Raw genomic sequence first — 25,202 nt, forward strand, 5'->3', positions numbered from 1 at the left:
TAAACGGTTCGAGCGTCCATATTGAACCCGGAAATGTTTTCGAGTTAGGAACTTTCTTCGGCGAACGGCTTCGCAGACCTAATCAATGATGGCCGCGGCACGTTGGCGGGTGTACGTCGTGCGTCCCCTCCTTAGATGGGCGGGGCGGAAGGTCTGGCTGCTGACGGACTATGGAGACACTCTGGGGGCGGGGCTACGGCGTTTGGCGCGAAATTTCCTTTTCTCCACCTTCTTTCCATTCCTAGTGAGGCTTCCGTTTCGGCGTTTGTGCGCGCCTGGCAGCTGTAAGAAGAGTCCCCCTGGGGCAGGTAGATTTGCTGCAGTTCCACGAGCTCCTGAAGCGGGGACGCTGGAAGGAGGCTTGCGCCCATCTCCAACAAGCTTTGGCGCCCGGTGAGTGTGGCGTCCCGGGCTGGAGAGGGACCTGAGCCGCGGGACTGTGGAATTTGTTCTCTGCGGACTCATTGAGCCATAAATCCATTCAGCACATATGTACTAAACGCCTGGTAAATGCCAGGTACTGTTCTAAGTGCATTAGGAGCGTCTTACTTTCCACATGGCGATTTCTAACAGCTTTCTGCCTCTGCCGGGGATTGCGATCTTGCAGTGGGAAACCGGAAGCCAACAGCGGAGAAGCGTGAACACTCCTGTCCTCAGCTCCTTGAGACTATCAATATTGACCTGAGTCATATGAACCTTATATCCACATGGCCCGTGGGAAGCAATCGCATCCTTCTTCCTTTCAGGGTAGTGTAACAAGCACCACAGGGAAGCGGAGCAGCAGAGTCGCTATTGCTCCCAGAGGGAAAAGGGGGCTAGTCTTAAGTCCCTTTTCGTGACTAAAGGGCCTGAGCTCCTACTCATATCTTTTCCCCTAAACGAGCTGCTCTTAACTGCAGTGGCACCTCTTTTACTTTCTCTAGTCTAACCCCGAAATAGAAGGGCCTTCTATTCTGGCAAATTGGAAAAAGCACTGGACTTAGAGAAATGAGATGCAAGCTTCTTATCTTGGGCTATCTGCCAAATTGCAATGATTAGATATGGTAGTTTTCTATTTTGGTTGTCTGTAAAAGTGGTACCCTCTTCCCTACTGTTTTGGGTACATGTGAATGCCACTGGAGGTTTTTGTGCGAGGTCATGTTTATCAAGTCCCTTTGCAACAGTTTTTAATGTAACAGGGCAATATGCAACTTTAGAAGGTTTCTGAATTCCTTGAAATTGAACGCAGAATTTTGTGTGAATTGTTTCATAACATTCATCAAAGTATTAAAAAACAAAACCAAAAAAACCCACTGTCGCTTATAAATAAATGCAAGGGGTTAGGGAGTGGGGAAGGACTTTCCTGGCAGTCCAGTGGGTGAGACTTGGTGCTTCTACTGCAGGGAGCGCGGATTCGATCCCTGGTTGGTGAACGAAGATCCTGCTTGCTGTGGCCAAAAATAAATAAATTTTTTTTAAAAAGAGTGGGGAAATAAATCGACCATTTTGCATTTTCTCACTTCATCCTCAGTGATCGTAGAATAATGCCCCCAGCACAGAATGGATGATTAATAAATAAATACTGGTTGAATAAAAGAAAGCTTCTATTATTATTTGCATTTTGTGGGTAAGGAAATGAGACCCATTTGACTGCTCAGTCAGCAGGTAGGAAGCCTGGCTTTTTGTAATAAGCATACCAGAAGCAAACTCTTGTGTGCCTGTATTTTCAGTCGCGTGTGACTCTTGGTGACCCTATAGATTGTGGCCCCGCCTGGCTGCTCTGTCCTGGGATTCTCCAAGCAAAAATACTGGAGTGGTTTGCTATTGCCTCCTCCCCTTAGACATGTATTAACATTACCCACTTTCACACAAGGTGTTCTAAGGTGAAGCGCTTAAGAGCACTGTCATCGGAATCCAGCTGCTCAAGGTTTGAATTAGGGCTGTGCCGTTCTGTGTAACATTGGGACAACTTACTATCTTGAAGTGCTAGAGTTTTGGTTCTACCTTTTGTCTTGGTGGATCAATAAATATATGCTATCGTTATTTTTAGGGCTTCCCTGTGGCTTAGTGGTAAAGAACCCAGAGACATGGGTTCTATCCCTGGGTCGGGAAGATCCCTGGAGGAGGAAATGGCAACCTATTCCAGTATTCTTGCGGAGAAAATCCCATGAACACAGGAGCCGGGCTATAGTTCATAGGGTTGCAAAGAGTCGGATGTGACTGAGCACGGACATTATTTTTTTTTTTTTTCTGCAACTCGTATCTGTTTTTCTTGGGTGTGGCTCCTCGACTGGATAGTGTGTATGTTCAAAATTTCTGGTATCTTCAACATTGAGAGCCTGTAATGTGTGTTTCCTAGAAGCCAAAGTCTTTGCTGAGCCAAATCTGGCCTGTCTTTCCACTCTGTTCATCACTCCTGTTGGGAAACCTCTTTCTGATGATGAGATGCAATACTGGGTCAAGGGTAGGAAAGTGCTGCCTCTTCAGAAGGACTCCTGATTAATTTTTTGAACTTTTCATGGAAAAATAACCTACATATAGAAAATTCACATCATAAGCATACAGTGCAGTGAGTTGTTTTGAAGAAAACATACCTGTGTAACCTGCATCCTAGAAGCACCCCATTCCCTCCCTGTGCTTCCTTTCAGTCATTGAGGTTTCCTTTTAGTCCGACTTCTAGCATCATAGGTTAGTTTTACCTGCTTTTGAGCTTTGTGTAAATGGAATCAATATAGTATGTATTCTTCTGGTGTCTGATTCCCTTAGCTCATTGTTATTTTGTAAAATTTTCCTCATGTGTGCAGTCGTGACTGGTTTAATTTCACTGCTTTATAGTGCTGCTACAACCATTCTGGTGCGTGTCCTTTGATGGTTTGTTTGTTTTTCTGTTGAATATATTTTGTTGGAACTACTGGATCATAAGATATGCACATGTTCCGTTTTAGTAGATACTGTCTGTTTTCCACTTTCTAATTTATGCACTCTCCATCTGTGTATGAGAGTTCTGGCCACTCTACATCCTTATCACACTTGGTATTGTCCAAATGATTTTTAAAAACCTGTTCATTCGTTCATTCATTCGTTCACCTATTATGTGTGAAGTCTTAACCTAGGCCCTGGGGATGCAGTTATGAACAGACAAACAAGGTGCCAAGATCCCTGCTCTTTTGGAATTTAACATTCTGATGTAGAAAGTGCAAAAAATAAGAAAGTAATATAATGGTTATCGCTTTGATAATAGAGTGGTGCAGTAGAACATGACCCTGAAGGACAGTATAAAGGGGTGGGGAGTAACTTTCCATTGGGCATCAGTGAAGGCCTATCTGAGGAAGTTTTACTGGCACTGAGACCTGAACCATCCCTGCAAAGATAGGCAAGAAGAGAGAACAACAACTGTATAAGTCTGAGGGGACTAACAACCTTCATCTGCTTGAGATTCAGAAAAGCAGTCCTGAAGCGTAGGGATAGACCAAGACAAGGCAGGTTATGTAATCCAGGCCCAGAGAGCCTTCTGATACTCCTGCCTTCTCAGCCTTTGGTAAATCATCCACCCTTGCATACAGATATACTGGTCTCAGTGTATAGAGCTCCTGATCTAGAAAAGGAGTGTTAAATTTTATCTTGGTTTAGTTTTTGAACTAGGATGCCTGCTTTAGTAAGCTAAAATATTGTCTGTATTTAAAATCATTGAAAGCATGGATCTGATGCCCTTAGATACACGTGAATACCTGAGGAGTATGGAGATAGTCCTTCTGTATGCCAGTTTTTGGTTTGAAAAACTGAGATCCCTGTGCCAGTGTAACCAAATATCATAGATAATGTGACAGGTCAGGGCATCTATTCTTCAGTTAGGTTATTCAAGAATTGTAGAAAATGTGTTGCGTGAAAGTGAAAGTCACTCAGTCATGTCTGCCTCTTTGCGACCCCATGGATCCCAGGGACTCTTTGTGACTCCACAGTCCATGGAATTCTTCAGGCCAGAATACTGGAGTGGGTGCCGTTCCCTTCTCCAGGGGATCTCCCCAACCCAAGGATTGAACCCAGGTCTCCCGCATTGCAGGTGAATTCTTTACCATCTGAGCCACCAGGGAAGAAAATGTGTTGGGAGATTCCAATTTGCTATAATACCACTCTCAGTGATATTCTGTTTTTTCCAAAAATGATTGAACTTATTTACTTGCATCTTTTGTCTGTACCTCAGTAGCCTATTTTGCCTGATTTCATTGTGGAAAGGTGAAAAGTTCCAAGGAACTTCTAATAGTTCCGTGTTACATCTTCCATTAAAAGGAACATATATTGAAAGGAAGTTAGAGTTAATATATTCCCTTGGACATTTATTGAGATCCAAACACTTTTATTAATATTTTATCGAAAGATTATTGGATATAATGAATGCAAATGCATTTTTTACTTGAACCCAAGTCTCCAACCTGTGTTAACTCCTCAGTCTGCTGTTTGTTCATTTCTACAATGTATTTTGTTAAAATTGGATTGATTTTAGTAGTACTGTGTTGTGAATTACACTCTACATGTTCTTAATAGTAACCATTGAGGCCTCATTTGTAAGCTGTGCATTTATTGACTGGATAGCTTCTTTTTGCTAATTAGTTTCCTCACAGTGTATTAAAAGATACATTTTTTAAAAGCAGAAAATCTTATGGGTCAAAGTGTTCCCAAGTAGAATGTAGGACATAATGCTACTGGACTTTAGGAAATCAGCTCATTTAATCAGGATGTCTGTATACTGTTCTAATTCTGTTGTTTTCGACATGGACTGAAATTATTGGTCCCTCTCTGAGTAAGTCAGAGTATTCTGTCAGACTGGATTAAAAAAATTTTTTTTAAACCTAGTTTTGGCAAACTTTAGCTCTATAAGAAAAGCATTGAATTTAAAGGAAAGTTATTATTAATAGCAAACTTAAGATGATGAATTGGCATTATTATTAGGACTAGTAGATTGCCGCTTCCAAATTGTAAAGATTGTTAAATATGTTTGGATTTTTCATTCATGTTTCAGTATTGTCAGTAAAATGTCTTTTTTTTTTTTTTTTCATGTACTTTAATACAATCATTTCTTTTCAGCTATTCACAGTACTTATATCTAGGACCTATCAGTTGCAAAGAAAAATACTCCTTCCAGCTGCCAGAGCAGTACAGGTTAGTGACACTGGGATTTTGTTTTGTTTTTAATGTAAGTGGAATGATACATTTGATAAAACCCATTGCCATTCCCCCAAATGCCTCTTGCATGTTTTTCCCTCCATCCCTTGGAAACCCTCATTTCATCCATCTTATCAATTAGCTATCCATTATTCAATATTCAGTTTAGAAAACCCCTCTAAGAAACCCTTCCTCCCAGAAGTCAAAAGACCTGGTCCTTTACCTTAGCCTTTCTGGCTCTTTCTCTCGGCTCTTTGTACTGTTAGTTGTCCTTCCGTGCATTTTTATTTTATCCCTGCCTAGATTATAAATGTTATAAAGATACTTAAAACTACTGTATCACTGGCTTTTAGTTTCATGTTGGTAGATGTTTCTTATCTCGTTGTGCCTTGTTGCCAAGTACTTCTAAATACCTGTAGTTTCTTATATTGACCTTTCTGTTTCCCTGGATAGGAAGAGATAAGGCATAGTACCAGATCTTACTGAATTGCCTATGTTTGATCTTCATAGAGCCTGAATTTTTCCTCAAAAAGTTTTCTTTTAAGCCTAAAATGTGTGGGAGTGTGGTAGGGGCAGAAAAAAAGGCTGAACCCATTGAAGGCAGGAACTGTGCCCTAGAATTCATCAGAGCTTGTCATGTTAACTCAGAGTTAGTGACTTTTACACAGGAGCCATGGCGTACTATTCTGCAAGACTGAGGACCAGACAAACTTATTCCTGGGTTGGCAGGCCATTGTTGGATCAAAAACTACACTACCAAACCTACAAGTGAGTGATAGAATTCTTTAGTACTGAAACTAATAGCTTCTCCAAGCTAAGCTGTTAATAACTTGTATCCAAAGTGTCCTAGTTATTACAGGTTGAGGAGTGTGTGTGTGTGCGCTTATGACTACTCAGTTATGTCTGACTCTGCAACTCCATGGACTGTAGCCCACCAGGCTCTTCTGTTCATGCGATTCTCCAGACAAGAATACTGGAGTGGGTAGCCATTCCTTTCTCCAGGGGATCTTCCTGACCCAGAGGGACAGTAAATATGAATTGATAATAAGGCAGCAGGGGTTTGTTTAATGGAAGAAGATAGTAGCATAAATAGAGCAGCTAGTGATACAGGAAGACGTTATATCAGGTTAATAAAATTTGATATGTATGATAATGTCTTACCTATTTCAGATAGGTTCTGTGTAATTCTGCATGATAGCAGGGTAGGATTAGATGTTACTATATCTTCACCCAAGACTTCTCTGAACAATTTGATGTTGCTCTTGGGCAGCTTTCATGTCTTAGGAAGCCTTTGTTGTTCTTTGTGAATAATTGAGAGAAGTTAGGTTTCATACGGAGGCCTCTGGATTAATCATCCAATGTAAAACAATTCACTTAACTCATTTCATCTACACTTGTATATGACTGGTATGTTGGTTTCTAGTATAATTGGTCAGCAGAGAAAAACTATTCAGGAGATTTTCCAGTTAAAGAGCATATTCTTCTGTGCCAAGGGGTCTGAAGAGCTTGGCCCACCCTACAAGATTTCCTAACTTGTTTCTCTGTTATTTCCTAGAGAGATGAGTATGAAAAGAGAAGGTTATTCAACTGAGATTCACATCCAAGTTGGACAGTTTGTGTTGATTGAGGGGGATGATGATGAAAATCCATACGTTGCTAAATTGGTTGAGTTGTTTGAAGACGGTGAGTTTGGGGCTGGAATGAAAAGCATTCCTTGTTGTGAATGACTGGGAAGTGCTCCATGATGGGGGAGAAGGGTGGTTACTGATTCCTCTGCTCAGAGCAGTGTATCCGGTGTGCATATGGGGTCACTTAACCACCAGCTGTACCCTCTTCTACCTAGGGAACGTCTTTACTCACTGGAGCAGTACTGGGAAAGAGTGGGATTGGGGTCTCAATAATTTAGCTTGTCCATTATTTTTAGGAGCCAGTGAGAATGGCTGTGAAGGCAGGATTGTTGAAGTGGAAAGGATGATTTAGGAAGAGGGCGGAAGGGAAAAAATAGGTGATTTGCACTCTAATAGAAATGTGTCCTTTATTTTGGCATCAGGAAGTTAGTAATTTTGCAAATGCAAAGTTACTTTTACCGGGGAGTTCTTAAGTTGGATTGTGTATTAGTTAACTGATGTTCCGTCAGAAAAACGAAAACACGAGGTGTTTTACTTACGCAGAGGGACTTGTCTACAAGTGTTGAGAAGGTAGGAGAGCAAACATTGGTGCTTTCCAGAGATCAGTAAGGGCAGAAAGCCACTACTGCCCTTAAAGCTGGAGAAGCCAAAGGGAAAGGAGTGTTAAATGGGACCTGCAAGGCCACACTCAAGCGGCTGCTAATTTTCTCTGCTATTAATCCTCTGCAGAGTAGAGAAGAGCACTGAAAAGTGGAAATGGGGCAGAATTCCAAAAGGAAGATGAAGGATAACAATTTAAATGATATAAAACTGCTTCTTCCAAAAGCTAGGAGAAGAGTATGTAGTAGTTAGTCCTAGCCTGTGGCAGTTTGTGTGCCTAAAAGAACTCATAGAGTGGATGAAGATGTTTTACATTGCAGAGAGATGAAGATTCTTCACAAAGTATGGAGGAAAACGTCATCAACCTAACGTCCACTAGGGGGAGAACGTCAGCAGGGTGGGCTTTTATACATGGGGTTCGAACCTTTCTGTATAGATTTTAGAATTTGTGTATTGTGCTGCATCGAATGGCTGCAGTCTTTCTCTGAAGCAAGATAAGGAAGAGAAGAGGCAGTGGTGATCGTGGCACTAGTGAGGGTGTGTGCTTGCACGTGGAGCTAAGACTGGTATGGAGTGGTGTTAACAGTACATTACAATGATAAAGCTCAAGACTGCAAGCATATATTTGCCAGAAGTCATCTCAGTAGCTTATGCTCTGAGTCTTACTGGGAGTTTTCCACAGATTTGCAAAATTTATTCAGTGCCTGTGATTAGAATTGCTCCTCTCAAATGCCTTTTATAATTTATTTGGTGACTGATGACACCATTGGGAATGGGGCAAAATGAGAAGAACATGGGTGCTGGGTGGAGTCAGCAAGCTGGTTGGTCCTGTGACCTTTGACACATTACTTAAGGTCCCTGTAATGGGATTACTTTACCTGTAAATGGGAGACAGCCTTAGTGTCTGCCTTGTACAATTATTGTGAGGATTAAGGATAATGTATTAATCAAGTATTATCAAGTACTTAGCACAGTGTCTGGCACAAAGAAGTGCTTAATGAAATGTTAATTGTGTTTTCTTAACCTTACCTTTTCCATCTGTCCTTCCTAGATTCTGAACTTTATTCCAAAAAACGTGCTCGAGTACAGTGGTTTATCCGATTCTGTGAAGTCCCTGTCTGTAAACAGCACTTACTGGGCCGGAAGCCTGGCACACAAGAGATATTCTGGTATGACAACCCGACCTGTAACAGCAACATTAGTGTTGAGACCATCATTGGCTGTGTGCGGGTAGGTGGTACTTTGATTCTCAGTTCTGTTGTGAAGCTTATTTATGACTTGACTCCTAAACTGCATGGCTTCAAATATATTACTCACTCTAGTTTACCTCAAAGAAATGAATTTTTCCTGTTTGTCATTGTCTCTGCTTGCCTGCCTACTTCCTTTCAACAAATATTTACTGAAAGCACTTACCATGTGTTAGGACCCTTCTGGAGGAAGTGACATTTAGGTTGCGACCTGAGGGAAGAGCAGAAATTGGCAAAAGTATCTCCGTTTGGAAATTACATTTAGCTATGATTGTGGCAGGCATAAAGCATTGTGAGGCTGAATATGCTTGCTTAAATGAGGACTTCACCTTCAGTAAATCAGTACAAAGAGTGCTAATTGCTACAGGCAAATACATGTTATGGGATTTTATGATAAATCAGGTTCTGATGAGGTGTAGCCTGAGCTGGGACACTGGAGACTAGGGTGTGGGTTATTTCTCAAGCTACTTCAGGCCTCCCAAATGGGTTTAGGTCATGATGCGATCATGTGGTGATTAGGTGGTTGGTAGGGCAAGGAAACCATGGTTTGGCAGGACTATAATCAGATTTTTCCAATCTATGGGCTCAGCATATTGTGTGCCACAAAATAACCTTTGAGTTAAATGAGTGAAGAAGTGAAAGGCGGATGTAGAAGTTGAAGCAGCAAGATGGGTGGATTTGGAAAGGCAGAGAAGGCGTTTAGTCGGGAATGAGCAGGACTGTGACAAGCCACAGTCGACTAGTGGTGGGAAGCCATTTTGAAGAGTATTGAGGACTCAAGAGATAAAGTGGGGTCAGATTTAGAACTCACTGCAAATCCATTTAAGTAATCCAATCTTGTTATAGTAGGTAACCACTAGGTTATTGAAGCATTGTGGACTATGCTTAGATAAATTTTTGTGGGGAAATCTGGCCTTGGTGAATAAAATGGATTTAAAAAACAACATTAGGTATTCATATCAGCAAGGAGGAGTCTGTGGAAATATGCTATATCATGTTCATGCCTTTTTTGTTTAGAAAAGTAATGTTCCAGGTAATAATGCAGGCTTACATGCTTTTTAATCATAGCACTCATAGAACATTCCTTGACTCTTTTGCTTCTCCTTTCATTCTGTCATCTCTGCTTCCTAAATTCAGGTAGTAGCTTTAGCCCCAGATGAAGTCATGCCTATAGATCTGAAAAATAAGAAGACATTCTTTGTGAAACTATCTTGGAATGAGAAAAAATTCAAACCACTACCTCCAGAAGTATTTGCTCAGTTGAATAAGCTTCAAGAAGACAATCATAGATACCAGAAGCCCATGCAAGCCAAAACTAAGAGTGCAGAAAGCCCTTCTTGGACGACAACAGAACACGCAGTCAAAAGGATTGAATCAAGGCATTCCACGTCCAAATCTCGTCACACTGCTCCCCATCCTGTCACCCCAAGGGCAAGGAAGAGGCTGGAGCTCAGCAGTAAGTGGGAAATGGGTGACAGTGGCAGTATTGAGGCTAAAGGACAGTGGTAAAATATTCATTCACGCTACAGTACAGCATTGAGTTAGTGCAGCAGTGGGCCAAGTACTGATTGGACATACCTTGAAATATGTGTCGTGTAAGATTGACCATTTTCATCATTTTAAAAAGTGTGCAGTTGAGTGGCATGAAGTATACTCACTCTGTTGTGTCACCACCCTCATTTTCTTCTAAAACAGCCTTTTCAACCTTTAAGCAATAACTTCCCCTTCCCTCATGCCCCATCCTCTGGCAACCACCTTTCTACGTTTAGTTTCTTCTTGCCTCCTTTGTTGTAAATTAATTGACCATATATACTTGGGTTTGCTTCTGGGCTTTCTATTCTGTTCCATTGATCTGTGTGTCTGTTTTTAATGCCAAAACCAAACTATTTGGATTACTTATTGCTTTGTATTGGGTTGGCCAAAAGGTTCATTTGGGTTTCTCCATGCCATCTTACGGAAAAACCTGAATGACCCTTTTGGCCAGCCCAATAATATAGCTTCAAATCAGGGACTATGATGCATCCAGCTTTGTTCATCTTTCTCAAGATTGCTTTGGCTTGTTGGAGTGAGATTTACTTTTTTCTTAAGGCTGAATCATAGCCCATTGTACATATAACCACATTTTTTTAATTCATTCAACTGTCAGTGGACGTGTGGGTTGCTTCCACCTTTTGGCTATTGTGACTAATGCTGCTATGGAATTGAGTTTACGAATATCATATCTAGTCCCTGCCTTCGCTTTGGGTATGTATTCAGAAATGGAACCACGACAGCTGCATCAATTTTCTTTTTACATTCTCATTAATAATACTAGAGTTCCATCTCCCCACGTCCTCACTAAGTATTTAGATCTTGTTATTTTATATTGTTATTTTCCATGGCTTTGACTGTAGCTATCCTAATGGGTGTGAGGTAGTATTTCATTATTAACATTTTCTTAATAATTACTGATGTTAAGCCCTATAATCAGCTAATTCTTTAAGAGCTCAGCTACTAAGGTGACATTGCTTTTAGATCCTTAGCGGAAGAACAAAGAACTCAGTTCAATTCAGTCACTCAGTCGTGTCCGACTCTTTGTGACCCCATGAATCACAGCACGCCAGGCCTCCCTGTCCATCACCAACTCCCGAAGTTCACTCAGACTCACGTCCATTGAGTCAGTGATGCCATCCAGCCATCTCATCCTCTGTCGTCCCCTTCTCCTCCTGCCCCCAATCCCTCCTAGCATCAGAGTCTTTTCCAATGAGTCAACTCTTCGCATGAGATGGCCAAAGTACTGGAGTTTCAGCTTCAGCATCATTCCTTCCAAAGAACACTCAGGACTGATCTCCTTTTGAATGGACTGGTTGGATCTCCTTGCAGTCCAAGGGACTCTCAAGAGTCTTCTCCAACACCACAGTTCAAAAGCATCAATTCTTCGGCACTCAGCCTTCTTCACAGTCCAACTCTCACATCCATAATGACCACAGGGAAAACCATAGCCTTGACTAGACAGACCTTTGTTGGCAAAGTAATGTCTCTGCTTTTGAAAATGCTATCTAGGTTGGTCATAACTTTCCTTCCAAGGAATAAGCGTCTTTTAATTTCATGGCTGCAGTCACCATCTGCAGTGATTTTGGAGCCCCAAAAAATAAAGTCTGACACTGTTTCCACTATTTCCCCATCTATTTCCCATGAAATGATGGGACTGGATGCCATGATCTTCGTTTTCTGAATGTTGAGCTTTAAGCCAACTTTTTCACTCTCCACTTTCACTTTCATCAAGAGGCTTTTGAGTTCCTCTTCACTTTCTGCCATAAGGGTGGTGTCATCTGCATATCTGAGGTTATTGATATTTCTCCCTGCAATCTTGATTCCAGCTTGTGTTTCTTCCAGCCCAGTGTTTCTCATGATGTACTCTGCATATAAGTTAAATAAGCAGGGTGACAATATACAGCCTTGATGTACTCCTTTTCCTATTTGGAACCAGTCTCTTGTTCCATGTCCAGTTCTAACTGTTGCTTCCTGACCTGCATACAGATTTCTCTAAGAACTATATATATGTATTTGTTATAATGTTAAAACTCTTAAATTCATACTGATACTTCTAATCTACACCACAGGGTTCTTCCTGTCCTTCCCACGTTGCGTAATTCCAAATCGTATTTGTTATTCTTTATATTTTTAGAATATATTCCACTGAGGGAGTAATGTTACTTTGATTAAATATTTTTCTTCTGCTAATCATTATTTATTGGTGATATACAGTTAAATTCTTTCATTTATGTTTAATTTTAGGGCTTTTCCCATCTTTGACTTTTAAAATGTGAAACATTAGCACAGAGTCAAAACTATTTAAGACGAGTGTCCTCAGAGAAGCCCCATTCCTTTCTTTATCCTCTCACCCTGCTTCTACCTCATCTTTTATAGGTAATGAATATTATTAGTTTCCGGTTTATTTTTCTCCTAATTTTATTTCCCATTATTTCTAAGCCAGTAGAGCATTATACTGGATATATTATTTTCCCTCTTAACTTTTTTCACTAATAATGTGTCTGAAACTGCTCCATGGCCATTCTACAAGCTCATCCTCATCCCATTATGTGTCCTTAATTTTTTTGTTTCTGTGCCAAGTCCAGTGAGTATTCTTGAAACTTCTTAGTACAACGTATGTTTCAGTTCAATTCAGTTCAGTCACTCAGTCGTGTCTGACTCTTTGCAACCGCATGGACTGTAGCACGCCAGGCTTCCCTGTCCATCACCAACTCCTGGAGCCTGCTCAGACTCATGTTCATCGTGTTAATGATGCCATTCAAACATCTCATCCTCTGGCGTCCCCTTCTCCCGCCTTCAATCTTTCCCAGAATCAGGATCTTTTCCCATGATTCAGTTCTTCGCATCAGGTAGTTTCAGCTTCAGCATCAGTCCTTTCAGTGGCTATTCAGGACTGATTTCCTTTAGGATGAACTCGTTGGATCTCCTTGCAGTCCAAAAAACTCTCAATAGTCTTCAACACCACAGTTCAAAAGCATCAGTTCTTCGGCACTCAGCTTTCTTTATAGTCCAACTCTCACATCCATACATGACTACTGGAAAATCCATAACTTTGACTAGGTGGACCTTTGTTGGCAAAATAATGTCTTTGCTTTTTAGCATGCTGTCTAGGTTGGTCATAGCTTTTCTTCCAAGGAGCAAGCATCTTTTAATTTCATGGCTGCAGCCACCATCTGCAGTGATTTTGGAGCCAAAAAAAATAAAGTCTCTCACTGTTTCCATTGTTGCCCTGTCTATTTGCCATGAAGTGATGGGACCGGATGCCATGATCTTAGTTTTCTGAATGTTGTTTTAAGCCAGCTTTTTCACTGTTGTCTTTCAGTTTCATCAAGAGGCTCTTAAGTTCTTCTCTTTCTACCATAAGGGTGGTGTCATCTGCATATCTGAGGTTATTGATATTTCTCCTGGCAATCTTGATTCCAACTTGTGCTTCATTCAGCCTGGCATTTCGCATGATGTACTCTGCATAGAAGTTAAATAAGCATGTTGACAATATACAGCCTTGACGTACTCCTTTTCCTGATTTGGAACCAGTCTGTTGTTCCATATCCAGTTCTAACTGTTGCTTCTTGACCTGCATACAGGTTTCTCAGGAGGCAGGTAAGGTGGTCCGGTATTCCCATCTCTTTAAGAATTTCCCACAGTTTCTGTATGTTTAGGAGCTGAATATGAACATATGAAACTTTCTGGAAATGCAGACAACTACTAAAGAAATAATTTGTACAGTCACCATTTAGAAATAATTGCGGTGTTTTTTTCACTGTTGATTTTGTAGGACCTTGAAAGTTAGGGTAAGAAATTTAAACTTGACACAGTGACATAATTAGATGTGGCAGTTATGAGGAAAATATTATGGATTGTTTTTGACAGAAAGATGGAGAAATGAGGCATAAGGGAGACTAGGATATTGGGACATTTTTATATTAGTCTAGACATGCTTTATCCTCATATTTGCCACACAGGTGCTAGCTGACTTCTTGCCTTGCCTGCAGCAGCAGTTCCACACACGCCCTGTGCTGTGGCTGAAGTGAACTCTGCCCAGTGCTTTCCTGCCTCGCTGCCTTAGCTCACACCAGTCTCAGTTATTCTCTTCGCTCATCCCCCTCCTTCCCCTTTCAACTCTGTTGAAATTTTGTCTTTCTTTCAAGGCCTGTCTCAAGAGCTGTATTTATTAGTGCATGCGAGCTAAGTCGCTTTATTTGTGTCTGACTCTCTGCGACCCTATGGACTGTAGCCTGCCAGGCCTCTCTGTCCAGTGGATTCTCCAGGCAAGAATACTGGAGTGGCTTGCCATGCCCTCCTGCAGGGGATCTTCCTGATCCATGGATCAAACCTGCATCTCTTATGGTCTCCTGCATTGGCAGGCAGGTTGTTGACCATTAGAGCCATCTGGGAAGCCCTATTTATTAGCACTAGATGCTTTAGGATCATTATTAAACTTGATATTATAGACATTTATGCATCTCATCTGCCCTGTTAGACTAGAGTATCTTAGGATGGGAACCAGGATTGAGTCTCATTCAACTTTTGTCTCCTAGCACCTGGTATATACCTTGCCATTTTAATAGCTCAATTGATGAGCTATTTGTCTATGAATGAATGTCCAGGTTCTTGATGCCTTTGATCATGATGAAATTGGAGGAGATCCAAATGTGGTTCTGTGTACTCTCAAAGCCCAGTTGATTGCCTGCAGTATCCATCTCTCCACTGGTATTGTCTGGGTTAAGAAAAAATGTAAGGCCTTGGTGTTACTCAACAGAGCCATTGGAATAAATTTCAGATGGGGTTGAATGGGGCTTGAGGATGTGCAGTATCACCCTGGTTGAGAACAACTGTTCTAGGAGATTACTTCACGGAAAACCTGATGTTTAAACATTTATCTATGAAGGCTCATTTAACTGTTCCAGCTAGCAAAATTACCCATAGAATTTAAGAGAGAGACTAAAAATTAACAGCTACCTGACCTGGGAAAAGAAAGTATAGAATAATTCCAAATATGGATAATTCATGTCTTTGTATCGCTCAGTGAAAGAATTTATCTCTAAAGAGATTAGCAATCTGTACAGTGCTTGTTAGAAAATTCACACACTGTCTATGGTGATTTCTCTTGAACTTAGGTTTCCCTAGGACTCCTAACACAAGGATTTCCCCGGCAGCTTCGTGTGCCTCATTGGATTCTCCTGGAAGAATGAAACGGAAAGTGGCCTTCTCTGAGGTCATGTCACCTTCAAAGAGGTCTCTGCCTGATGGTTTTCAGACCTCATCTCCAGCTCTGAAAGCCCCAGAGAAAACTGGAGAGATTCAACACTCCTGTACCAAAGATGCCAAGAAGACCTCACCTGATCATGGCATGATCCTGAGAGCTCGAGCCCCAGCTTTGACAATAACAGAGACTACTGAAGAAAGAACACTTACTCCTATCGGCGGGGGACGGAAATCCTCAGTGGTGCCTTCTGTGATTCTGAAACCAGAATACATCAAAAGAAGGTGACTTGGGGATGTTACCCTCTCTCCCACAGAGCAAATCAAGATCCTTCACATGATGGAAATGTGTGGGTCACAGCCAGTGAATCTGTCTGTGTCACAGAATCACCAGCTTTTCTAAAATCCAGATTTCTGAGCCTCTCCCCAGATGTAGTGAATCAGTCTCCAAGTGTTGGGCCCAGGAATCTGTATTTTTGAGACACTCTTATGATAATTCTGACATACCCAGCTGTCCTTTGGGGATTGCTGCTCCAGAAGATAATTCCCAGACCTGAATTGCTTCACAGTCTTGGATTTCATTACTTGCTTGGCTCTTTACCACATTTTAACAGTAATTTTCTTAATCAGTTTCTTTCTTCTTTTTTAAACTGGAAACCATTTTCAAATACATAAAATACAATAAGATAATGCATTTAGAACAACTCTGAAGTTTGACACTGGGCCTTGTCTGTACATAATGGGCTGTACAAATATGACAATCCTGAAATTTCTGTGTTTGCTGCTCAGAAACTCTAGCACCTGGCTTTTCTGATTTTATTTGGTTTCCTTTTTTTTTTTTTTTAGATTTTTAAAAAAATGTGTATCATTTTTAATGTCTTTGTTGAATTTATTACAATATTGCTTCTGTTTAAGTTTTGGATTTTTAGCCCCAAGGTATATGGAATCTTAGTTCACCAACCAGGGATCAGACCTTGTTTGATCAATCCTGCACCCCCTGCAATTGAAAGGCAAAGTCTTAACCACTGGACTTCCAGTAAAGTCCTTTACCTAGATTTCTTGATAAATGCTTTGCATTGAGAGTATACCCGCATAGCTACTAACCTTGACTGGATAGTAAATTATAGATACATCAAAAATTTTAAAAGAATAAGAAACTCTGTGTAGAATTAGTATTAATATATTCTGATTTCTAGTTGTGGAGGTGATGAGTCTACTTTAAATGATAAACTTTTGGCAAATTTTAATCTCTGGGATTGAGTCAAACTTCCATTATAAACTTTTGGGCAAATTTTGCTTAGCTCGTTCCAAAGTAGCTGCCGAAAGAATAGGAGCCTGTTAGGCTACCTGACTCACTTCCAGTCCTGCTGCTGATAGCTGGCACCCAAAACCGCTTTCCGTAATCATGCTGTGATATCTTGCAGGGAGGGTAAAGAGCCAGAAGTTCAGGATGAAGCTCCCTCTACTTCCCGTATCCGCAGGAAGAGTTCTGTCTTGACTTTGAATCGGATTAGGCAGCAGCTTAGGTAAGACTGCTCCTTGGCAGGCAGAAAAACATCACTGCCATCTGTGAAATCTGTAATCCTATTTCTTAAATCCTCTTAACATTTCTTGTTTATTTGCTAATCCGTTGAAATTTACCTTTACCTAGTATGTCTGGAATTTTGTTAATTTCACATAAACATCATAGTTTGAAAGGGACAAGAAACACTGCTCTCGGTTTAGATGGCTCCCAGGGCCCCAAGATTATCACACCCAGCAAGACTATTAGTAGGGTGCCTAAGACCATGAACTTTGATTCTCATAGACTTGGATTTGAACCTAGGCTTTGTCATTTATTAGGTTGGTGCAAACATAATTGCAGTTTTGGACCGTGAATTTTAAATCATTATAACTAGGCTCAAACACACCTTTTCTAATCAAAACAGGAACCATTACAATCAAATTATTTTTGCCAGCGAGAAATAAGTTTGTTTATTTATTACTATAGCATAAAAATTTGTGCTTTGGGATTCGAGGAACTCTTTGAAAGCATTTCCGCTTCCTGCTGGTTGTGGAAGTGTTTTCCCTGCAAAAAGTTGTTGAGATGCTTGAGAAAGTGGTAGTTGTTTGGCAAGAGGTCAGGTGAATGTAATGGATGAGGCAAAACTTGATAGCCTGATTCGTTCAACTTTTGAAGCGCTGGCTGTGCATCGTGCAGTCAGCTGCTGTTGTGGAGAACTGGGCCCTTCTATCAACCAATGCTGGCTGCAGCCTTTGCAGTTTTCAGTGCATCTCATTGATTTGCTGAACATATGTCTCAGATGTAAGGGTTTTGCTGGGATTCAGAAAGCTGTAGTGGGTCAGACTGTCAGCAGACCATCAAGCAGTGACCATGACCTCTTTTTGGTGCAAGTTTGGTTTTGGGAAGTGCTTGGAGCTTCTTCTTGGTCCAGCCTCTGAGCTGGCTGTCGCCAGTTGTCATATAAAATCCACTTTTCATTGTATCTCACAATCCGATTGAGAAATGGTTCATTGTTGTGTAGAATAAGAGACGACACTTCAAAATGACAATTTTTTTTATTTGTGGTCAGCTCATGAGGCACCCAGGTATCAAGCTTTTTCACCTTTCCAATTTGCTTCAAATGCCAAATGTAGAATGTAGAAAGGCAGGTATTAAGTTCTTCAGCAACTTCTTGTATAGTTGTAAGAGGATCAGCTTCGATGAGGGGCTTCCCTGGTGACTCAGATGGTAAAGGATCTGCCTGCAATGCAGGACACTCAGGTTTCATCCCTGGGTCGGGAACATCCCCTGGAGAAAGGAATGGCTACCCACTCCAGTATTCTTGTCTGGAGAATTCCATGGACAGAGGAGCCCGGTAGGCTATAGTCCACGGGGTCCACAAAGAATCAGACACAACTCAGCAAGTAACTTGATGATCCTCTCAATTGGTCATTCTCAACTTCTAATGACCAGTCACTGCGCTCCTCATCTTCAAGACTGTTGTTCCTTTGCAAAACTTCTTGAACCAGCACTGCACTGTATGTTGGTTAGCAGTTCCTGGGCCAAATGCATTGCTGATACTGTGAGTTGTCTCTGCTGCTTTACAACTCATTTTGAACTCGAATAAGAAAATTGCTTGAATCTGCCTTTTGCCTTTTGTCTAACATCATTTCCCTAGTCTAAAATAAACATAAAATAAACAGCAAGTAATGTCATTAGCAAAAAAACATGAAGCAACAAATACGCATTAAGATGATGTATAGCATAGCCACATGTATTTACGAATGTATTACAATATCAAACAACAAAGTTCACCAGTGCAAAACTGAAGTTACTTTTGCACCAGCCATATACTATCTGTGTAACCTTGGGAAGATTACTTAACCTTTCTAAGCTGTGGATTCCTCATCTGTAAAATGGGAAAAGTAATATACAAGTCACAAAGTTGTTGATGGGTTTAGTGAAATAATATGAATAAAGCCCTTAGCAGAGCTTCTCAGTAGCAAGGGCCCAAGAACTGGAGCATGTCTAATATTGCTCAGTTGCAGGAAGAGACTGCAGTACTCGCATCCACACTGACCTGATAGGAGCTTCTTATTTAGACTTCACACACTGAATATCAGAAAATAATGTGTCCTACCGTTTAGGTTTTTAGGTAACAGTAAAAGTGACGAAAATGATGAAGAGTTTCTGCCAGCAGCCGAGATTTCAGACTGTGACAGTGAGGAGGAAGAGGCTTCCACAACCCCGCTTCCAAGGAGAACACCCAACAGTGTGTCCAGGAACCTACGCTCTTCCATGAAGTCTTCCTTACAGACCCCCTCCAAGACACCAAAGAAAACTGTAAGGTTCTTTTAGGTTTATTCCCAGTGAAGCTCCTCTCTTAATTTAGAAATTGTGATGACTGAAATCACACAACTAGTAACAGCTGGATTTTGAGAACATGTCTCTGAAATTCAAAGCTATGCCGCCTGGAATATTCATAGAGGAAAGCTTCTTTTTTGGGGGGGAGAGTAGTGGATTTACAGTGTGTTTCAGGTGTATAGGCAGTTGATTCAGCTATACATATATCAGTTCTTTTTCAGATTCTTTTCCCATATAGGTTATTACAGGATATTGAGTAGCGTGCCTTGTGTATTCATGGAGGAAAGTTCTAAGTGAACCCTAGGACTGAAAATGGGGACGTCTGTCTGCTTTGTGTGAAACTGAGCAGAATAACATTGAAAGCTATTGAGAAAAGAGGGTCCTACCGTGTTCAGATATGTTTGAAAAATGTTTGGATTAAACAAAGTTAAATTGGTTTCACTGTCACATGACTTCTCAGGGCCTTTAACTTATGTTATTGTGACCTTCCAGGAGACTATTAGTATATTAGGAAACTTTTCTTCATGAAGCGTCTTGTTCCTTAGAGCAATTTAGAAATGCCTAATTAGGAGACTTTTTCTAAAGCCGATCTCCATTTCTCCATATCAAGAAAAATGTGATTGAGCTTGGGTTGAAGTCAACAAAAGACCTTTAGGGAAAGAAATCCAGTTCAGCACCCCTCAACCTTTTTGGCACCATGGACTGGTTTCCTGGAAGACAGTTTTGCCATGGACTGGGTTGAGGGAGGCGGCCTGTGTAGATTTAGGGATGATTCAGGCACATCACATTCATTGTGCACTTTATTTCTATTATTATTATGTAAGCTCCACCTCCAGTCGTGAGGAGGTCGGGGGCCTCTCCAATAGATCACCTTTGGAGACCAGGCAATCTTATATAAGGGAATAGCTCTGGTTTGATTCCATTTTCTGAGTCCCATTCAGAAGAATGGATTTAGGGTATGGGGGGCCCTCTTTAGCATAATAAAAAAAGATCAGAGGACAGCCTTTTTTAAAAAAATAACTTCTTAGCAAGGTTTTGTTAATATTTTCCTGTTTTCTCCAAGTTAACAGATATAAAGCTGATTTGAGTCTTAAGTGCTTCTCTGCTTTTGAGAAAAGGTGCAGAGATTATCACTTTATATCTTGGCTGGAAGCAGAGGGTTGGTAGGTGAAACGCCCCCACAAAAGGGAGTGCTTTGTGAAAACCCTGTGGATACTGCTGGGTAGCAGGCCTGCTCTAGTGAGCCAGAGGCAAGGAACAGAATAGTAAAATAGGGCTGTTGGCCTAAGCTGAACAGTGACCCTGAGGTCTGGAGTGGAAAAGTCTGGGGAGGTTTCTCTGGGTACTGTGTAGTGAATTTTGGAAATTCTGAACTAAAGTTTGGCCATATTTTCAAAAAGTCTAAAGGAGAATCTTTTTTTTAGGGATGATTTTTTAAATTTTAATCAGTAAATGCAACTCACGGGGGTGGAATAGAGGAGGATCTTATGAATCAAACCTAGTTTATGCCTTCTACTCTACCCTGTATTGGGGCAGAGTATTTAGGATTTCTTAATATTTGTCTTTCTTTTAAGATAAGTTTATTTGAAAAAGTATATTATCTGTACTTTTATTCATTCCTTCGTCAGTTCAGTTCAGTTCAGTCACTCAGTTGTGTTGTGACCCCATGAACTGCAGCACACCAGGCCTTCCTGTCCATCACCAACTCCTGGAGTCTACTCAAGCACATGTCCATTGAGTTGGTGATGGCATCAAACCATCTCATCCTCTGACATCCCCTTCTCCTCCCACCTTCAATCTTTCCCAGCATCAGGGTCTTTTCAAATGACTCAGTTCTTCGCGTCAGGTGGCCAAAGTATTAGAGCTTCAGCTTCAGCATAAGTCCTTCCAATGAAGATTTCAGGACTGATTTTCTTTAGGATGGACTGGTTGGATCTCCTTCAAGAGTCTTCTCCAACACCACAGTTTAAAAGCATCAATTCTTTGGCGCTCAGCTTTCTTTATAGTCCAACTCTCACATCCATACATGACTACTGGAAAACCATAGTCTTGACTATATGGACCTTTGCTGGCAAAGTAATTATGTCTCTACTTTTTAATATGCCGTCTCTTTTGGTCATAACTTTTTTTCCAAAGAGCAAGCATCTTTTAATTTCATGGCTGCAGTCACCATCTGGAGTGATTTTGGAGGCCCCCAAAATAAACTCTGTCACTCTTTCCACTGTTTCCCCATTATTTGCCATGAAGTAATGGGACTAGATGCCATGATCTTAGTTTTCTGAATATTGAGTTTTAAGCCAACTTTTTCACTTTCACTTTCATCAAGAGGCTCTTTAGTTCTTCACTTTCTGCCATGAGGGTAGTGTCATCTGCATATCTGAGGTTATTGATATTTCTCCCAGCAATCTTGTTCCAGCTTGTGCTTCATCCAGCCCACTTTGTCATGATGTACTCTGCATATAAGTTAAATAAGCAGGGTGACAATATATAGCCTTGACGTATTCCTTTCCCGATTTGGAACCAGTCTGTTTTACCATGTCCAGTTGCTTCATGACCTGCATACAGATTTTTTAAGAGACAGGTAAGATGGTCTGGTATTCCCATCTCTTGAAGAATTTTCCAGTTTGTTGTGATCCACACAGTCAAAGGCTTTGGCATAGTCAATAAAGCAGATATTTCTCTGGAACTCTCTTGCTTTTTCAATGATCCAGTGGATGTTGGCTACTTTATCTCTGGTTCCTCTGCCTTTTCTAAATCCAGCTCGAAAATCTGGAAGTTCACGGTTCACGTACTGCTGAAGCCTGGCTTGGAGAATTTTGAGCATTACTTTACTAGCATGTGAGATGAGTGTAATTGTGTGGTAGTTTGAGCATTCTTTGGCATTGCCTTTCTTTGGGATTGGAATGAAAACTGACCTTTTCCAGTCCTGTGGCCACTGCTGAGTTTTCCCAATGTGCTGACATATTGAGTGCAGCACTTTCACAGCATCATCTTTCAGGATTTGAAATAGCTCAACTGGAATGCCATCACCTCCACTAGCTTTGTTTGTAGTGATGCTTCCTAACGCCCACTTGACTTTGCATTCCAGGATGTCTGGCTCTCGGTGAGTGATCATACCATTGTGATTATCTGGGTCATGAAGATCTTTTTTGTACAGCTCTTCTGTGTATTCTTGCCACCTCTTCTTAATACCTTCTGCTTCTGTTAGGTCCGTACCATTTCTTTCCATTATTGTGCCCATCTTTTCATGAAATGTTTCCATGATATCTCTACTTTTCTTGAAGAAATCTCTTAGTCTTTCCCATTCTGTTGTTTTCCTCTATTTCTTTGCATTGATTACTGAGGAAGGCTTTCTTATCTCTCCTTGCTATTCTTTGGAACTCAACATTCAAATGGGTATATCTTTCCTTTTGTCCTTAGCCTTTAGCTTCTCTTCTTTTCACAGCTATTTGTAAGGCCTCCTCAGACAACCGTTTTGCCTTTTTGCATTTCTTTTTCGTGAATGGGGATGGTCTTGATCCCTGCCTCCTGTATAATGCCACGAACCTCTGTCCATAGTTCTTCTGGCACTGTCTATCAGATCTAATCCCTTGAATCTATGTCTCACTTCTACTGTATAATCGTAAGGAATTTGATTTAGGTCATACCAGAGTGGTCCAGTGGTTTTCCTACTTTCTTCAATTTAAGTTTTAATTTGGCAATAAGGAGTTCATGATCTGAGCCACAGTCAGCTCCCGGTCTTGTTTTTGCTGACTGTATAGAACTTCTCCATTTTTGGCTGCAAAGAATATATTCAATCTGATTTCAGTATTGACCATCTGGTGATGTCCATGTGTAGAGTCTTCTCTTGTGCTGTTAGAAGGGAGTGTTTGCTATGACCAGTGCATTCTCTTGGCAAAACTCTATTAGCCTTTGCCCTGCTTCATTCTGTACTCCAAGGCCAAATTTGCCTGTTACTCCAGGTATTTCTTGACTTCCTACTTTTGCACACCAGTCCCCTATAATGAAAAGGACAACTTTTTTGGGTGTTAGTTCTAGAAGGTCTTGTGGGTTCATAGAACCGTTCAACTTCAGCATTACTGGTCAGGGCATAGGCTTGGATTACTGTGATATTGAATGGTTTGCCTTGAAAACGAAGAGATCATTTTGTCATTTTTGAGATTTCATCCAAGTACTGCATTTCAGACTCTTTTGTTGACCATGATAGCTACTCCATTTCTTCTAAGGGATTCCTGCCCACAGTAGTAGATATAATGGTCATCTGAGTTAAATTCATGCATTCCAGTCCATTTTAGTTCGCTGATACCTAAAATGTCAACGTTCACTCTTGCCATCTTCTGTTTGACCACTTCCAATTTGCCTTGATTCATGGACCTAACATTCCAGGTTTCTGTGCAATATTGTTCTTTACAGCATTGGACTTTACTTCCATCACCAGTTATATCCACAACTGGGTGTTGTTTTCGCTTTGGCTCCATCTCTTCATTCTTTCTGGAGTTATTTCTCCACTGAGCTCCAGGAGCATATTGGGCATCTACCGACATGGGGAGTTCACCTTTCAGTATCCTATCTTTTTGCCTTTTCATACTGTTCATGGGGTTCTCAAGGCAAGAATACTGAAGTGGTTTGCCATTCCCTTCTCCAGTGGACCACATTTTGTCAGAATTCTCCACCATGCCTGCCCATCTTGTGTGGCCCTACATGGCATGGCTCATAGTTTCATTGAGTCAGACTGACAGTGTTTTCAGATCCTCATACTATGTGTAAATTAGAAATAAGAAATTGTTTGGACTGTGAACAAAATGTATGTGTAATGTGAGGGGAGAAAGGGAGAATCTTGGTACTTTATACAGGAAAAAACTTAGAGGAATTGACTCACTACCTCTCTTCCTCTTATCAGATCATCAGAAATCAGATTTGCTGATGCATCCTGGATGGAGTTTGCTTTGTTTTTCCCTTCTAAAATATGTTCTCTCTCTTAAAAATCTTTATTTTGTTTTGGAGTATTGGTGATTTGCAGTGCTGTATTAGTTTCAGGTGTACAGCAAAGTGATTGAGTTATATACATATACATAGATCCACGATTTTTCAGATTCTTTTCCCATTTAGGTTATTACAGAATATTGAGTAGAGTTCTCTGTGCTGTACAGTAGGTCCTTGTTGATTATCTAAATTTCCCTCTTTTGAACACAGCCTGAGCCCAGAACACCACGTGATGCCACTCCCCGGATCCGCAGCCGAAACCTGACTGCCCAGGGGCCCACCAACATGCTGGAAGAGGCCCGGCTAAGGTGACGCCGCTCTGGGGCCCCTTTCAGATAGGCCGAAGCAGACCTCTGCTTTTATTCATGTGAACTGGCAGTACTTCCTAGTCATTCTGTATATAGTAACAAAGTGAAAGTTGCTCAGTTGTGTCTGACTCTTTGCGACCCCATGGACTATACAGTCCATGGAATTCTCTCGGCCAGAATACTGGAGTGAGTAGCCTTTCCCTTCTCCAGGGGATCTTCCCAAACCAGGGATCAAACCAAGGTCTCCCGCACTGCAGGTGAATTCTTTACCAGCTGAGCCACAATGGAAGCCCAAGAATACTGGAATGGGTAGCCTATTCCTTCTCCAGTGGATCTTCCTGACCCAGGAATCCAACCGGGGTCTCCTGCTCTGCAGGCAGATTCTTTACCAACTGAGCTATCAGGGAAGCCCAGTATATAATAAAGGTAGAGGGTAAAATGAAGGTGCATGTTTAGAAAGGAGAAACCTCTCAAGCAGTGTCTGAGTGAACTACTGTGGACAAGTTCTGGGAGGAGTCTGCAGTGCACTGCTACCCCTTTCTCAGGGATGGAAGGTCATGACACTGCTTCTCAGTTGCAGTACGTTTTAGAACTTTGTAGGGACTTTTTAAAAATAGGTAAGCCTAGATCCTGCCAGAAATCAGCTGAATCATAATCTTATGTGAGATGAGGTCCACCCACATGATCTGGGGAAAGCTCCCAAGTAATATGTACT

General features: G+C 41.2%; 1 protein-coding gene across 2 annotated transcripts in view; it reads left to right on the forward strand.

Annotated features, from left to right (window-relative positions):
- The first annotated feature begins 22 nt into the window (after positions 1-22).
- The window catches only part of ORC1 (origin recognition complex subunit 1), a 37,300-nt gene continuing 12,120 nt past the window's right edge, over positions 23-25,202 (forward strand). Inside the window, exons 1-11 of one of the 2 annotated variants that reach the window (XM_061411973.1) lie at positions 23-111; positions 246-393; positions 5,062-5,136; positions 5,808-5,907; positions 6,695-6,822; positions 8,419-8,597; positions 9,752-10,070; positions 15,265-15,634; positions 16,774-16,875; positions 18,980-19,175; positions 24,390-24,487. In XM_061411973.1, coding sequence (XP_061267957.1) covers positions 5,813-5,907; positions 6,695-6,822; positions 8,419-8,597; positions 9,752-10,070; positions 15,265-15,634; positions 16,774-16,875; positions 18,980-19,175; positions 24,390-24,487 — 1,487 coding nt within the window. In that variant the 5' untranslated portion in view covers positions 23-111; positions 246-393; positions 5,062-5,136; positions 5,808-5,812. Of the gene's footprint in view, positions 112-245; positions 394-2,252; positions 4,040-5,061; positions 5,137-5,807; positions 5,908-6,694; positions 6,823-8,418; positions 8,598-9,751; positions 10,071-15,264; positions 15,635-16,773; positions 16,876-18,979; positions 19,176-24,389; positions 24,488-25,202 lie in introns of those variants that run through there. The other variant, XM_061411972.1, reaches the window with a different exon arrangement.

The sequence above is a fragment of the Bos javanicus genome, chromosome 3 (genome assembly GCF_032452875.1).
Source record: "Bos javanicus breed banteng chromosome 3, ARS-OSU_banteng_1.0, whole genome shotgun sequence".
Taxonomy (NCBI): Eukaryota; Metazoa; Chordata; class Mammalia; order Artiodactyla; family Bovidae; genus Bos; species Bos javanicus.